A 13,093-nucleotide genomic window follows, 5' to 3' on the forward strand; every position below is an offset into this window, starting at 1 on the left:
GCTTTTTTTAACTTATAAAGACATGAGTTCAATGAACAATTGACCACACAGATAAAACTCACAAGACAATGGATTACTTTAAGTTTTGTAAACTTATTAAACTGAGTTCACTAGCAAAAACCTGTCACGACTATTGGAGTTAAAGAGAAGAGAAACGTTCACACAGCTTAATGGGGCTGGAATGTTTTGCAGTGTATATTTAATAAGCATTTATTAAATATATTGGTGTGTCTAATATCTGTATTTGTCAGCAGCCAGATGCGGGCTATCTGCAGAAAACCAACAGGAAACGTGAACTAATTTTGTCACAATGTGAATCAGACATTTTATGGTTATTTCCTCCTTTTGTCCAATTTGACGTCTTCACTTTGTTTCTTTCCTTAAATAAACCTTATTTAATGAAAATCAGATCTGTCTCAGTTCCATTTAGCTGCAATTAAATATTATAATGTACTGATATTTTACAAAGTTGAATGTGTGCTAATATTTTCAAACGCTTTATGCAGATGATGTTTTCTTCTATTACAGTACATGTTATGTTCATAAACCAACACCTTTGCTCAGATTGGTGGTTGCTTGTTTGATGACAACGGCTTCTCTCCACATTCATGTTCTTACCTTTGTCATTGCTCTGTGACCGGCTCATTGTGTTGAGGCTTCAGGATCCCGACTTCAGACTTGGTCCAACTGTCTCTGCAACAAATAACAACAGCAACAAGCTGCTGTTACATGATTTGTCCTAAATTCTTACTTATTCTGTCTTCAGTCTGTTGACAGATTAACTCCAGTCAGGATTAATATTCACCCTCTCCACCCTTTGGGCTGATGAGAATGAATGACACCTTCATGTGTCACAACTTAAAATAAACTTCCTGTTCAAGATAGAGACGACACTTCGAAGTCTACTTCCCCATAGATGAAACAATGCTGAGATCAAACCGTATCTTGGCACTTGTCTTTATTGAAGCCTGATTTAATTGTCAAAGATGGCATAGATGACGCTGCCTCCTCTGGTCCATTTGAGTTTGTCGTTTGTCATTGCTTTGTTGTATCTGATAAATGAAACAAGTTGTTTTTTTGTATTGGTGCAAAATTGTGTTTTGTATTTTTTTCAAATGACTAATGTTTTTGGTTCAAATGGTTTGATAGATTTTACAGGTGATCCAGCTGTTGTACAGAATCAGTAAGAGCAATAAGAACTGATGTTAGACACAGCTGAGCACTTAACCCCGACTCAATGAGCATTTTGGATCTTTCAACATCATACACTCTGCCCTGGACGACCCAGCGTTTAGTAATAACTTTCCCTGTCATGGTGGTTAGCACTGATGCCTCACAGCAAGAAAATTCTCGGTTTGAATCCATCTGGTTCCTTTCTGTGTGGAGTTTGCATGTTCTCCCTGTGTCTGCGTGGGTTCTCTCCAGGTACTCCAGCTTCCTCCCACCGTCCAAAGACATGCTGGTTAGGTTCATTGGTGATTCTAAATTGGCCGTAGGTGTGAGTGTGAATGGTTGTCTGTCTCTCTGTGTTAGACCTGAGATAGACTGGAGACCTGTCCAGGGTGTACCCCGCCTCTTGCCCCAGTGACGGCTGGGATAGGCTCCAGCAACCTTGTGACCCTCCAGAGGACAAGCAGTTACAGAAGATGAATGAATGAATGAACTTTCCCTGTTGAGATGCATTTATTTATTTATTCATTTATTTATTTCCTTATAATAAAGACCGGATACCTCTCCCTCCCCATTCCAAACTCATTTTAAGATATTAAATGATATGTTTCTTAGACATTCATTTCAAAACTAGATCTCTGAAAGAATTGTACACTCACCAAAGATAAAATATGATTCCATTAAGGTTGGCAATTCAATGGTAGATTGAAATAAGGGTCAAATGTACAACACCTTAATTATCTTGGCCAAACAATACATAGATAGATGTAATTTTTTGGGAAATTCGACTAGAATTGTTTTTCAAGAAAACTCTCAAAAGTGTTGCTTGCACTCTTGACCTTAAATGTTTTGAAACCTTACTAGACATCTCTGTATTTTTCTTTTTCTAACTGCTTTTGTCTTCCTTTGTTTTAATTTTTGTGTCCTTCCTGTGTTGTTATACTCGTGTAACATTTCTGAAGTGTTTGGATGTTGATTTATTTAGTCATGCTCAGTCTGGTCACTTTATTCATCTTTGATTATAAAATAAAAAGGAAAAAATATATAATTTAGTCAGTTATTGATCCTGGCAGTCTGAATGTGCCAATAAGTCTCTAGAGATAACAACTCCATCTGTATTATATCTGAACTGTCGCCACAGCAAGTGATAAAAAAAAAAAAAGATGAATCAACATTTTCTTTCATTTGTTTTTTAAACAGTTTTATTTTAAGCATAAATAATAACTACTTGTAAGTTTTGTACTTTAACATATTAGCTTAGCTTCCATACCTGACACCAAGACAAACTAATAAATATGCATATTTTGTGAAAACAAAAAATAAAATCTAATTATGTACATTCTTAGAAGTTGCTACTCATTGAAAACATTAATGAATTAACTAAAACATCAATAACAATGATAAACTACTAAATTAATGTTATTACTGTTAATTAAACACAGAAAAGTAAATTCAGAAAGGGTTTTTATGTTTTTCTTAAATTAGACGGATTTTCAGTGGAGTTCGGTCTCAACTCTTCTTCGCTGCTTTCTGCGCTCATCCGCAACTTCCGCTATGTCCCGGTCCCGAGTCCTCCACACCCCCCAACGTCAGTCTTTACAGAGCAACTGAGCCGCTGCTTGTTTGCATCTCGGAGCAGAAAACAAAAGTCTTCTAGAAAAGGGACGTTTTCAGCTTTGTCCCGCTTCTTTCACCTCAGGCGTTCATTTAAAGGCACCTTGTGTTAGCTAACTGCTCGTTAGCTAGCATGCTACTACTACACCGACACACCAGGCGACTCCTCTTGGACTAATTCTATCGAGTCATGACTGAGTTAAGATGTCGAGAGACTTTAAAAGGAGAAAATGAAAAAGAAAAAGAAGAAGAAGAAGAAGAAGAGCGTCAAAATGAGACAGACCTGCAGAGCAAACGTAAGTGGAGCTAACATAGCAGGTTGCTAACTAAACACCAGGTAGCCTCCAGTGCAGAAACATCCAGTTGCTTTACTTTTAAATATCTTGTGTGGATGCTGTGACAACTTGACTGTGTCTGTCCTAACAGATGTTGGTGAGTCTGTGGACAGTCATGAGGGGGAGACAGTGTCCAGCGGTGCAGCAGATGACACATTGCAGCAGAAGGAAGGAGATAAAGATAGTCAACATGAACAGGAAGAACCAAGCAGACCTCAGTCATCCTCTGTTAAAACACCCAAGCGCTTATCTGCATGTGAGTAGAGTTACTGATAAACGCACAAGATCACTGCTGGCGACATGTCTTCTCAGTTAAGTGACTTAAATAACTGATGGAACAACATCAGGAGGTTGCACCGATGCATAAATCTTATCTGGTTCCACTTCAGATGCTTTAAAACAGCTGTCACTTTGATGAACAGCTGAGAGGTAAATACACTGGAAATGCAAACAGGCTCAACAGAAGCAAATGGAGAAAACTATTTCACTGACTTGACAATAGTTGCAGAAAGAAAAGTGTCCATGGTCACTAATAATAATTAAAAAAAAAAGAAGTGAAGTGAGGCATGCAGCTGGAACACGCTTACCGTCGCCATGGTGACCCACAAAGTCACTGAAGCCGGGTTCAGAGGGAAGTGAGACAAAATGCAATTGCTGCAGCGACAATCGTGTCCGTGCCTTTTTAAATCCCCCCTAGAAACACTTCCTCTGAGTCCTGCATTACAGTACAGGATTTATTTTATCTACACCCTGTTCCTGTGTAGCGTCCAGTTGTTGAGTCTCGGTTTTGTTTTATGTGTTTGCGTATATTTGTTGTGGTACGCTGAGCCCTCAGGGCCACCGTAGATGTGTGCATTTTGTTTGTGAAGTGTATTTTTATTCCTCACCTAAACAATAAAACTGCATTTCTAGTTCTGAACGAACAGTAACGAACTAATGCACGCAAATTCCTTCCCTATATATATAAGCAGCATTTATCAGTCAGCCGTAAAATTATAACCACCAGCCTAATATTGTATATTAGAGTCCTGACCCATCGAGGCGTGGACTGCTCGAGACCTCCGAAGACGTTCTGTGGTTTCTGGCACCAAGACGTCAGCAGCAGAACCTTTAAGTTCTCCAAGTTGCGAGCTGGGGCCTCCACAGATTACACATGTTTGTCGATCACATCCCACAGACGTTCGACTTGTTGGAGATCTGGGGAGTTGACACCTTGAACTTGTTGTTGTGATCCTCAAACCATTCCTGATCCACTTTTACTTTGTGGCACAGATGGTTGTCCTGCTGATCCAGCTGTCAGTGGTCATATTGTTGTGGCTGATTGCTGCTGTGCATGAGTAAATTAGTAGTAAACAGGTGTCAAAGTGTTTTACTGTTGTTTCTCCTCCTCAGCCGTTTTTTTGCAGCGTCTGGTGAGGGTGTTCTTCGGGTGCCTGGCGGCTGTCGCCTGCGGCATGCTGTACGCCGTGTATCTATCCACATATCACGAGAGAAAGTTCTGGTTTTCTACCAGACAGGTGGGTGACTCTGACTTTTATGAGTTTGCTTCAATTGCAATCATATATATATACTGTCAGCTCTAAAATCCCTTCTGTGTGTGTCTCAGGAGCTGGAGCGTGAGATCACCTTCCAGGGAGGCAGTGGACTCTACTATTACTACTACAAGCACATGCTGGCGGCACCGTCCTTTGAAAGAGGTACACGTGTACTCGAATACTTAAACATGTGTAAAACCGCAACATAAAACCAGGAAACACTCAGTTCTTTTGTCGTGTGTGTTTTCCAGGGTTTTATGAGCTGACGATGGATAACAGGACTGTTTCTGGACAGACCATCAACGCAGTGGAACTTTTTTCTCTTTATCCAGAGCTCATCACAAGCTTCATATACAGAGTGACTGGCAGCCAGGTCGGATTTGTGTTTCTGAATTTTCTTTGTGTGTAAAATAAGAGATGCATATAAAACTTTAGACAACTAGAATGAGAAAATAATTACTGGACACGCAATCGGAGGCCTTAAGTTAATTTACATGATTAAGGCGTAATGTAAGTTATTTGACATTCACACTTGTAAACATGTCTTTGTATTTTTTTCCTTTAATTGAACTCCATCCTCTCCTCTGCTGAAGCAGGATTTTGTTGAACCCATCTACTTCTACATTGGAGCGGTTTTCGGCCTCCAGGCGGTCTGCGTCACCGCCCTGTTTGTCTGCAGCTGGGTGATGAGTGGCACCTGGGTGGCCGGCATGCTGGCTGTGGCCTGGTACGTGATCAACAGGTGAGAGGACATCCGTCAAAACAGTTTCTCTCCGTGTGTGTTTCTTTCATATTTATTAGTTTCTTTTAATGCCTAATGAAATCAAAATGTCAGTAGTGAAGCACAATATTGCCAATGTATCTGTCTTAAAGGGGAACTACTGTTTTTTTACAACCTGGACCTTATTTCTGGCATAAAATACGATCGTTTACTCACCCATATAACTTTGGTGTAATTTGTATTCCTTCAGGAGATATTTAGATCTGCGTATATCCATATAGTGGGAGTGACTGGGGCACCGAAACGCAGCCTCTAAATAACACATTATCTGCCGCGAAACTTGTTCATTTCGTTTGTCCACAACGTCAGAATCGGAAAAATATTCAGCCATGTTGCAAAAACCTAGCAGAAGCAAATTACAGGTAAACAAGCCAACCGTCACGGGTGCGCATGGCGCTCAGAGATGACATCATTCGAGTCAGTGGTTAGTAGGTCAATCTACAGACCCTGGATGATGATAACAGGTAACTCCGGACTCAACAGGGAATAGCACTAGCGTATCATAACAAAATATTGGTGAAATTAACAAGTTTTGTGGCAGATAATGCGTTATTTAGAGGCTGCGTTTCGGTGCCCCAGTCACTCCCACTATATGGATATACACATATCTTAATATCTCCCGACTGACTGCAAATTACACAAAAGTTATATGGGTGAGTAAACGATCGTATTTCATGCCAGAAATAAGGTCCAGGTTGTAAAAAAACAGTAGTTCCCCTTTAAGGCCTGGACAAACCAAACTGACATTAAAGATATACAGGCAACTAAAGACAACTGTGATGTCGGCTCACGTCATCATCAGTTGCACTTGAAGGCAACACAAAGACTACAGCCGACAGCCAGCTGGCACAGATGATCTGTTCCCGTGTGGAAGGAAATAAGTCTTCATACTGGCGTGCGGCAGTTGCCTGTACATCGTCATTCAGAAGGGAAAACAGGAAGAGTCTGTGAATGCTCACTAGCTGAAACTGGACTTGTAGATTTTCTTGAAGATGTTTTGTCCTAAAAGCTTCTTCAATTTTAAAAGGCCAGATACTTACCTGTAGATGGAGGAAGAGGAAGCTAGAAAGAGTTATACAGAACTGGTCTCAGCAGCATTTACAGCTAACTGCTAATGCTAATAGCCACAGTTGGTGAAAAACCAATCAAAGTTAATGAAAGGTTGAAGTGGTGGAGGCTGAATGTGCATAAAGACATAAACTCCTGTTCTTCAAAAACAAGTATTGCACCATGTGAGCGTGGGTGAATCACTAGAGAAAAACAGAATTACACAGGATGAAGTGTGGGTTTGAACGTTCAGATGAGATGAAGGTGTGAAGGTGTTTTCTTTACTTTCATCTCTCCCTGTGCGCTGGTTCTCTAAGATCGACAGCCAATCAGAGAACTCTCTCTCAACAGACTCGTTCCCCAACTGATTCAACATGCTGAATGTGCAGAAAAGCCAAGACAGAGTTCAAAACTAGTGGAAATTGTGCAAGAAACACAGTAAAAATCCGACATTTCCCAGTTGACTGTCTCTTGGTTCATTCTTTTGTTTTAGTTTTTTTCCTTCATAGTGACTTTTCTACCTGAACTCTGCTTAAATTCTCCCACAGACCAGACACAACCAGAGTGGATCAGGCCATTCCTCTGCGGGACAACTGGGCTCTGCCTTACTTCTCTTGTCAGGTGGCAGCTCTGACTGGATTCCTGAGCAACAACATCAGCTCTGCCACCGAGGTCAACCTGCAATAAACACCCTTCTTATTTGTTTGTTTATTTATTTATTTAATTTTTTAACTGAATCCTCTGCCTATGTTTCGAGTCAGGTACTGACACTGAAACATTTCTTTTGTAGATGTTCTGCTATCTCACCATGAGTGCCACCACCTTCACCTTCCTCCTGGTCTGGGAACACAGTCACTACGTGCTCTTCATTCAAGGACTCTGTCTGTTTCTGCTGGACTCTTTTGACCTGGTGCCGCCACGGAAGGTAACGCACATCTGGGACTAAACAGGAAGCAGGAAGGAACCACATTTTCACCGATCAGGCATAACATTATGACCACCTTCCTGATATTGTGTAGGTCTCCAAAACAGTTGTGACTCATCAGAGAGTGGACATGGGCCTTCTGAGGGTGTCCTGTGGTGTCTGGTAACAGGATGTTGTCAGTGGGGGCCTTTGAGGGGAGGGGCCTCTGTGGATCATCCCACAGATACTTGATCAGTTTGGGATCTAGTGAATTTGGAGGCCAGGTCAACACCTTGTGCTGTTCTTTATGTTGTTTTTTTTGAGTTGTTCCTAAACCGTTTTTGTGTGTGTGCCTGCTGCCATCAAGGAGTGTCATTGCTATGGGGTGGGGGTGCCTGGTCTGGTCGAGGTGGGTGCTACATGTCTAAGTAACAGCCACACCAATGAATGCCAGGTCCAGAAGTTTGCCAGCAAAACACTGAATTGTCACAAGATGGTCAATGTTATTTACTTCTCCTGTCAGTGGTTTTAATGTTCTGGCTGATCGGTGTAAATGATCCATTGCTGTATGTCATTATTTTATGATAGTACTCCATTTGAATCTGCTGATTTCAGTTTCTCCTCTCTCTTCTCTTCTCTTTGTCGTTTCTGGGTCGGACAGATGGCTGACATTCACAAGGTGTACCTCAGCTCTTTGTTCCTGGCCTACTTGTTCCAGTTCCAGAACGCGGCCCTGCTCAGCTCGCCGCTGCTCAGCCTCCTGATTGGCTCGTTGCTCGCGAGGCACTTCCAGGTAGAGTTGTCTTCCGTCTCACGTCAAAGCTCAGCCTTATTAAATATCACTCAAACTGAAAGCAGAGCGTCACCGACGAAATCTGTATTTCTCTTCCAGCAAAAGATGAAGATGGGTCGTCTCGTTGCCAGAGTGATGAAGCTCTTCCTGCATTTCCACCTGGTCTTCACAACTGGGATCACCTTCAGTTATTTGGTCAAGGTAAATACAGATGTCTCTGTTTGTTAATCCATTTGTCAGTTCACTGTTCACTAACCAGTTCTTTTTATCAACAGAAACTTATTCCTGTAAATGAGAGCGACTTCATATTGAAGTTTCTGGAATTAAAATTTGGCCTCAACGCGACAACGTGAGTTAAAACAGTTTCCAGTTAACAACACAGCCTGGACTCAGTGTGCCGATATCAGATCTAATGTAATTAAACTCTTTTCTTTTTCTGTCTCAGTGATTTTGTTCCCAACTTCTTCCTGTGCCAAGAGAGTTTCCAAACACCCGGTCAGGACTTGTTCCTACGGCTGACGCAGGCCTCGGTCCTTCCCTTCTACTTCCTGGTGCTCACCGTCTGCCTGCTGTCCACCCTGCAGGCCATCTACAGGAGACTCAGGTGAGAGACGTGTGAACACGGTTTAATATGAGAATGGATTGTTTTCATTTTAAGAAACAATTCCACGATCTCCCTGAATTCAAGTTTTAAAACAAGACGATTGTGTTCCTCTTTCTGTTTTTTCCATTTAATACACAAAATTATATCAAAATGATTGATAATGAAACTATTGCTTAGTTTTACCCCTAAATGCCGTGACATCCCAAGCTCAGGGTCTGCCATTTGCTGGTGTTGGGCTGTCTGTGCCCCCCTGTGGACTTTTGTGGTGTTCTGCATCCCCTGTTGACAGTTCTTCAACAGATTTAGCATGCTGAATTTGTTTTTAGTAGTTCTAGCCTTCCAGCTAATAGTAGCTCTTCCTGTTTCCCCTTTCAAGTATTGAATCCAGACTACTGCCACCTGCTGGTATGAAGAGTTATTCATATTCATACAGATGTAGAACGTACATGCTAGCAGTTAGCCATTAGCTGTTGTCTTTACAGCAAGGGTGTCAAACTTATTTTAGTTCAGGGGGGCACATACCTCCCAATTTGATCTCAATGGTGCTGGACCAGTAAGAAAATAACCTATAAATAATAATAATAATAATAATATTAATTTAATCCATTACTTCTTCCACAATGGGGAAATTTCAGTTCCTGCTGTTTGACCCATCCATTTGTTCACACAGTAGTGGGCTGCAGCCTCTAAGGACTGCCCCAATTTGGGGGTTAGATGCTTGCACCTCAGCCATGGACACAGCGGGACCCCTCTGTCCCAAGCTGCGCCTCTAACCACTTACGCCACAGCTCTCCCAAATAACAACAACTCCAAATGTTTACCTTTGTTTTTGTGCAAATGAGAAATGGAAATGTTGACGTTGAATGAGCTATCCTTTTACGAACAACCTGATATGTCGGTGCATCTGCGGTGCCATCTGCTGTTTAGTTCTGAGTCTCAATGTTGTGTTATGTCCACAACTCTAAAAGAGTGCGCCTCCCTAGTGGAGCAATTAGGAATAGCAGCGTCTTTATGTCGTGTTTGCACTTTGCTCGATTCCAGATTCAGGCGATAACACAGTCGGCTTTTGTTGCCAGTGGTTCTTTGAAGTCGGTTTAGTGTGTTCCTACCTGAACACCGTCTCTAACAGTCTGGTTACCCAGTAAAATGGTGATGTCTCCTGATAAATTAACTCAGTAATGTTGTTTCCACATTTGTCTGTAAGCATGACGTCTCTCCTCTTCAGTGGTCAGCCAATGAAGACCAACCACAGACTTGAGGATGGGCGGATAGGAGAGCAGCCCGAGGTCATCTATCATGTTTTCCACACGTTGTTGTTTGGAGGCCTGGCTCTGCTCTTTGATGGGTATGGTTTTTTGTTTTGTTTTTTAAAAAAAGATAAAAGTTAATTCCTCTTTGGCACAACTTGACCTGAGCTGCGTTCCTTCCTCGTGCAGGATGAAGTATTTATGGACGCCGTACGTCTGCATGTTCACGGCGTTCGGCGTGTGTTCTCCAGACCTCTGGATGACGGTGTTTAAGTGGCTCAAGCTGAAGTCCATCCACCCTGTGGTATTGGTTCGTGTCTACATCTACATATTTTAGACTTGTTTATTCCTTCAGATGATTTATTTTCTCACACTGTGCCTTTTCATGCTCCAGTCTCTGATTCTGAGCACAGCTGTTCCGACCATCATTGGCTTCAGTTTGTGGAGAGAGGTGAGACTCTCCGTCCTTTTTCTTTCAAAGCTCTGTTATTACTAGACACCTTATATAATTATGCGTGCCTCCTGCTCCTGTGTTGCAGTACTGCCCTCGTGTCTTAGCGGATTTATCAGAACTGCAGGAGTTCTACGACCCAGACACGGTGGAGCTGATCAGCTGGATCAGGTGCGTCCTCAGATCTTTATTAAGAATCACTTATTTATTTGTATTTTTCATAATTCTGGCATCAAATGTCATCCTTCCCCTCTCCTTCCAGGTCCCAGGCTCCGGCGGCGGCTGTGTTCGCCGGCAGCCCTCAGCTCTTAGGAGCGGTGAAGCTCTGCTCGGGTTCAGCCGTAACCAGTTTGCCGCTTTACTCAGACATCAACCTGCTGAAGAGGACTGAAGATGTGAGTGAAAATGCTTTACAAAGATTGATAAATCACAGCGTTTGGTAGCAGAAAGCATGCATTATAGAACAAACACTTAAAGAAGAACAGAAATGTGACCACAAGAAGAGAGAAGATACAAGATTAGTCATCTAAACCTGGGTTTACACAACTTTACTGATATTATCTGCAGCCGACCACATGATAGAACAATGCAGCTTTTGTTTATTTGGTTTGTTTCCTTTCGTTGTAGACTTACCAGGTGTATGCGATGAGATCCGCAGAGGACGTCTACAAGCTCCTGACCTCCCAAAAAACGAACTACGTGATCATCGAGGAGTCGATTTGTAACGAGCTCACTCTTATTAAGGGCTGCAGGATCAAAGACCTGCTCGACATCTCCAACGGACACGTGAGTCGAAAGCGCTTTCAGCCTCCCTGCCTCCTTAAAGAGACGCTGAAGCAGCAGTTTGTAGAATCACTCATGATCTGTGTGTTTTGTTCCCGCTCAGGTGGTCTATGACAAAGGGGAGATTTACTCCTTCTCCAAGCACGGACGCTTCTGTCACGAGATTAAGATGAACTACTCGCCGTACACGAACTACTTCACCCGAGTCTTCTGGAACCGCTCGTATCACGTCTACAAAGTGAACTCTGTCATCTCCTTTCAGTACTGACCTTCAGCCTCCGCCTCCTCGCCGCAGTTAGACCGAGGGCCCGGCGCTGACGTTTTTTTTTTTACCGCCCGGTGCGTCGCTTCGTCTCCACGGTTTAAACTCGCCGTGCTCTTTGTCTAATCACTGTTAACATGAGACGTCCCGCTGGAGGAGCTGGACGACGGGAGTCAGCCGAGCACAAGGGCCTGGTCTACATGTTGTCGACATATATGGACCGTGTTGAAGTTGAAATATGCCATATTTATCAGTGTACTGTAGTTTTATAATGTGATGCATTTAATGAAAGGGAAGGTTGTTGGGAGACGTCCCGCTAGTCAAAGTGTTGGTCACAAAAGTTAACCCCAAAGACTTGATCCTAATGATTTTAATTATCTACTGATTTTTCCTCGAGTGCCACTTTGAGTTTTACATTTCCGGTGAAACATCCTGTCAGATATTTTACTGGACAGCCTTGGACAATAAAGCTCCATCAACAATGTAGAGTTAACACACGTACAACTAAAGACATTTAAAGTACTTTCGTGCAAATTAGCCACTGTTTGCATGCTAGTATGCTAAACTATGGTGCAAATTAAACATCTGCAAGTTGACTTAGTTGTTTAAGCGAGCTAGTTAGCATGCTACCATTAGCATTTAGCTCAAAGTTCAGCAGAGTGACACAGATCCTCTAGTGCGGCTGTGGACTCTTTGTTTTTAAGCTCCTTATTAGGGGTTAAATATTCATGCAGTAATCTTGACATAATGATTTCGTGGTGACCGACACCAATCAGCCATAACATTATGACCACGGACAGGTCAAAATTGCAAAAACGGACAAGTTGCGAAGGATCTGAGCAACTCTGACAGGAGCCACATTTTAATGACTACACAACTTGAGTCAGAGCATCTGAGAAACCGCAGCTCTTTGCATGTGTGCCTCCTACCTTACCTGCAGGGTGCACTGCAGGTAAGGTAGGAGGCAAACCAGCGGAGCCAGTGAGATGCTCAGAGATCTTGGGTCCTTCTATTCGTGTCTATGTTACTTAAACACATAGTAAGCATTGTTACAGACCATGTACACCCTTTAACAGTATTACCTGATGGCAGTGGCCTCTTTCAGCAGGTTAATGCTCCCCCAAAATCTGAATCTGTCATGGACACACAAGTCCGATCCATTTAAACCCCACCTTGAAACTTATAATGTAATGGCTGATCTGTGTTTATGGCTCATTATTGTAGATATTTATAGTTATTTTTTTCTTTCTTTTTTTTTTTAAATGTTTTATTGTGGTTCACAGTTACAACCTACACTCCAAAAATAGTTTGATTTGAAGAAAATGATTTGACTTTTGGGTTTAGATGTGAATAAACTATCTTGAAATAATGATCATAACAAATTTAGATAGAAAATTAATGATGTTAGATCCCAGGTTACTGATAATGTTATTTTTAAGCATCCTAAAGGTGAGCATTCATTACCTGCTCTCGCTTTCTTTCACCTTCTGCCTTTGTTTCCTCCCACAGTACTCATGCAGTGCATGTGTATGTGTTCTTTAAGGGACTGCTGCCTTTTTTTATGCTT

The 13,093-nt window shown here is 42.1% G+C and overlaps 1 protein-coding gene across 2 annotated transcripts; it reads left to right on the forward strand.

Moving 5' to 3' along the window:
* Positions 1 to 2,745: 2,745 nt before the first annotated feature.
* LOC311501069 (putative C-mannosyltransferase DPY19L4) lies at positions 2,746 to 12,821 on the forward strand. Of its 2 annotated transcripts, none has more exons than XM_084562727.1 (19): positions 2,746 to 3,080; positions 3,211 to 3,375; positions 4,512 to 4,636; positions 4,726 to 4,816; positions 4,906 to 5,027; positions 5,251 to 5,396; positions 7,031 to 7,154; positions 7,273 to 7,407; positions 8,048 to 8,179; positions 8,279 to 8,380; positions 8,455 to 8,528; positions 8,625 to 8,783; positions 10,009 to 10,128; positions 10,220 to 10,340; positions 10,425 to 10,481; positions 10,570 to 10,652; positions 10,744 to 10,876; positions 11,109 to 11,267; positions 11,368 to 12,821. In XM_084562727.1, the coding sequence occupies exons 1-19, from the start codon at positions 2,975 to 2,977 to the stop codon at positions 11,530 to 11,532; spliced, it is 2,319 nt and encodes a 772-aa protein (XP_084418853.1). In that variant the 5' UTR covers positions 2,746 to 2,974; the 3' UTR covers positions 11,533 to 12,821. The 2 variants fall into 2 exon arrangements, with proteins under 2 accessions (XP_084418853.1, XP_084418854.1); XM_084562728.1 differs by having other exon boundaries at positions 10,220 to 10,334.
* Positions 12,822 to 13,093: the final 272 nt, after the last annotated feature.

Source organism: Chelon labrosus (genome assembly GCF_963514085.1).
Source record: "Chelon labrosus genome assembly, chromosome: 16".
Taxonomy (NCBI): domain Eukaryota; kingdom Metazoa; phylum Chordata; class Actinopteri; order Mugiliformes; family Mugilidae; genus Chelon; species Chelon labrosus.

Coding starts and splice junctions, on each gene's coding strand:
- LOC311501069 (XM_084562727.1), top strand. CDS start 2,975: ATGACTGAGTTAAGATGTCGAGAGACTTTAAAAGGAGAAAATGAAAAA. Junction 5,397..7,030: donor GCCTGGTACGTGATCAACAG/GTGAGAGGACAT, acceptor ATTCTCCCACAG/ACCAGACACAACCAGAGTGG. Junction 10,482..10,569: donor GCTTCAGTTTGTGGAGAGAG/GTGAGACTCTCC, acceptor CCTGTGTTGCAG/TACTGCCCTCGTGTCTTAGC.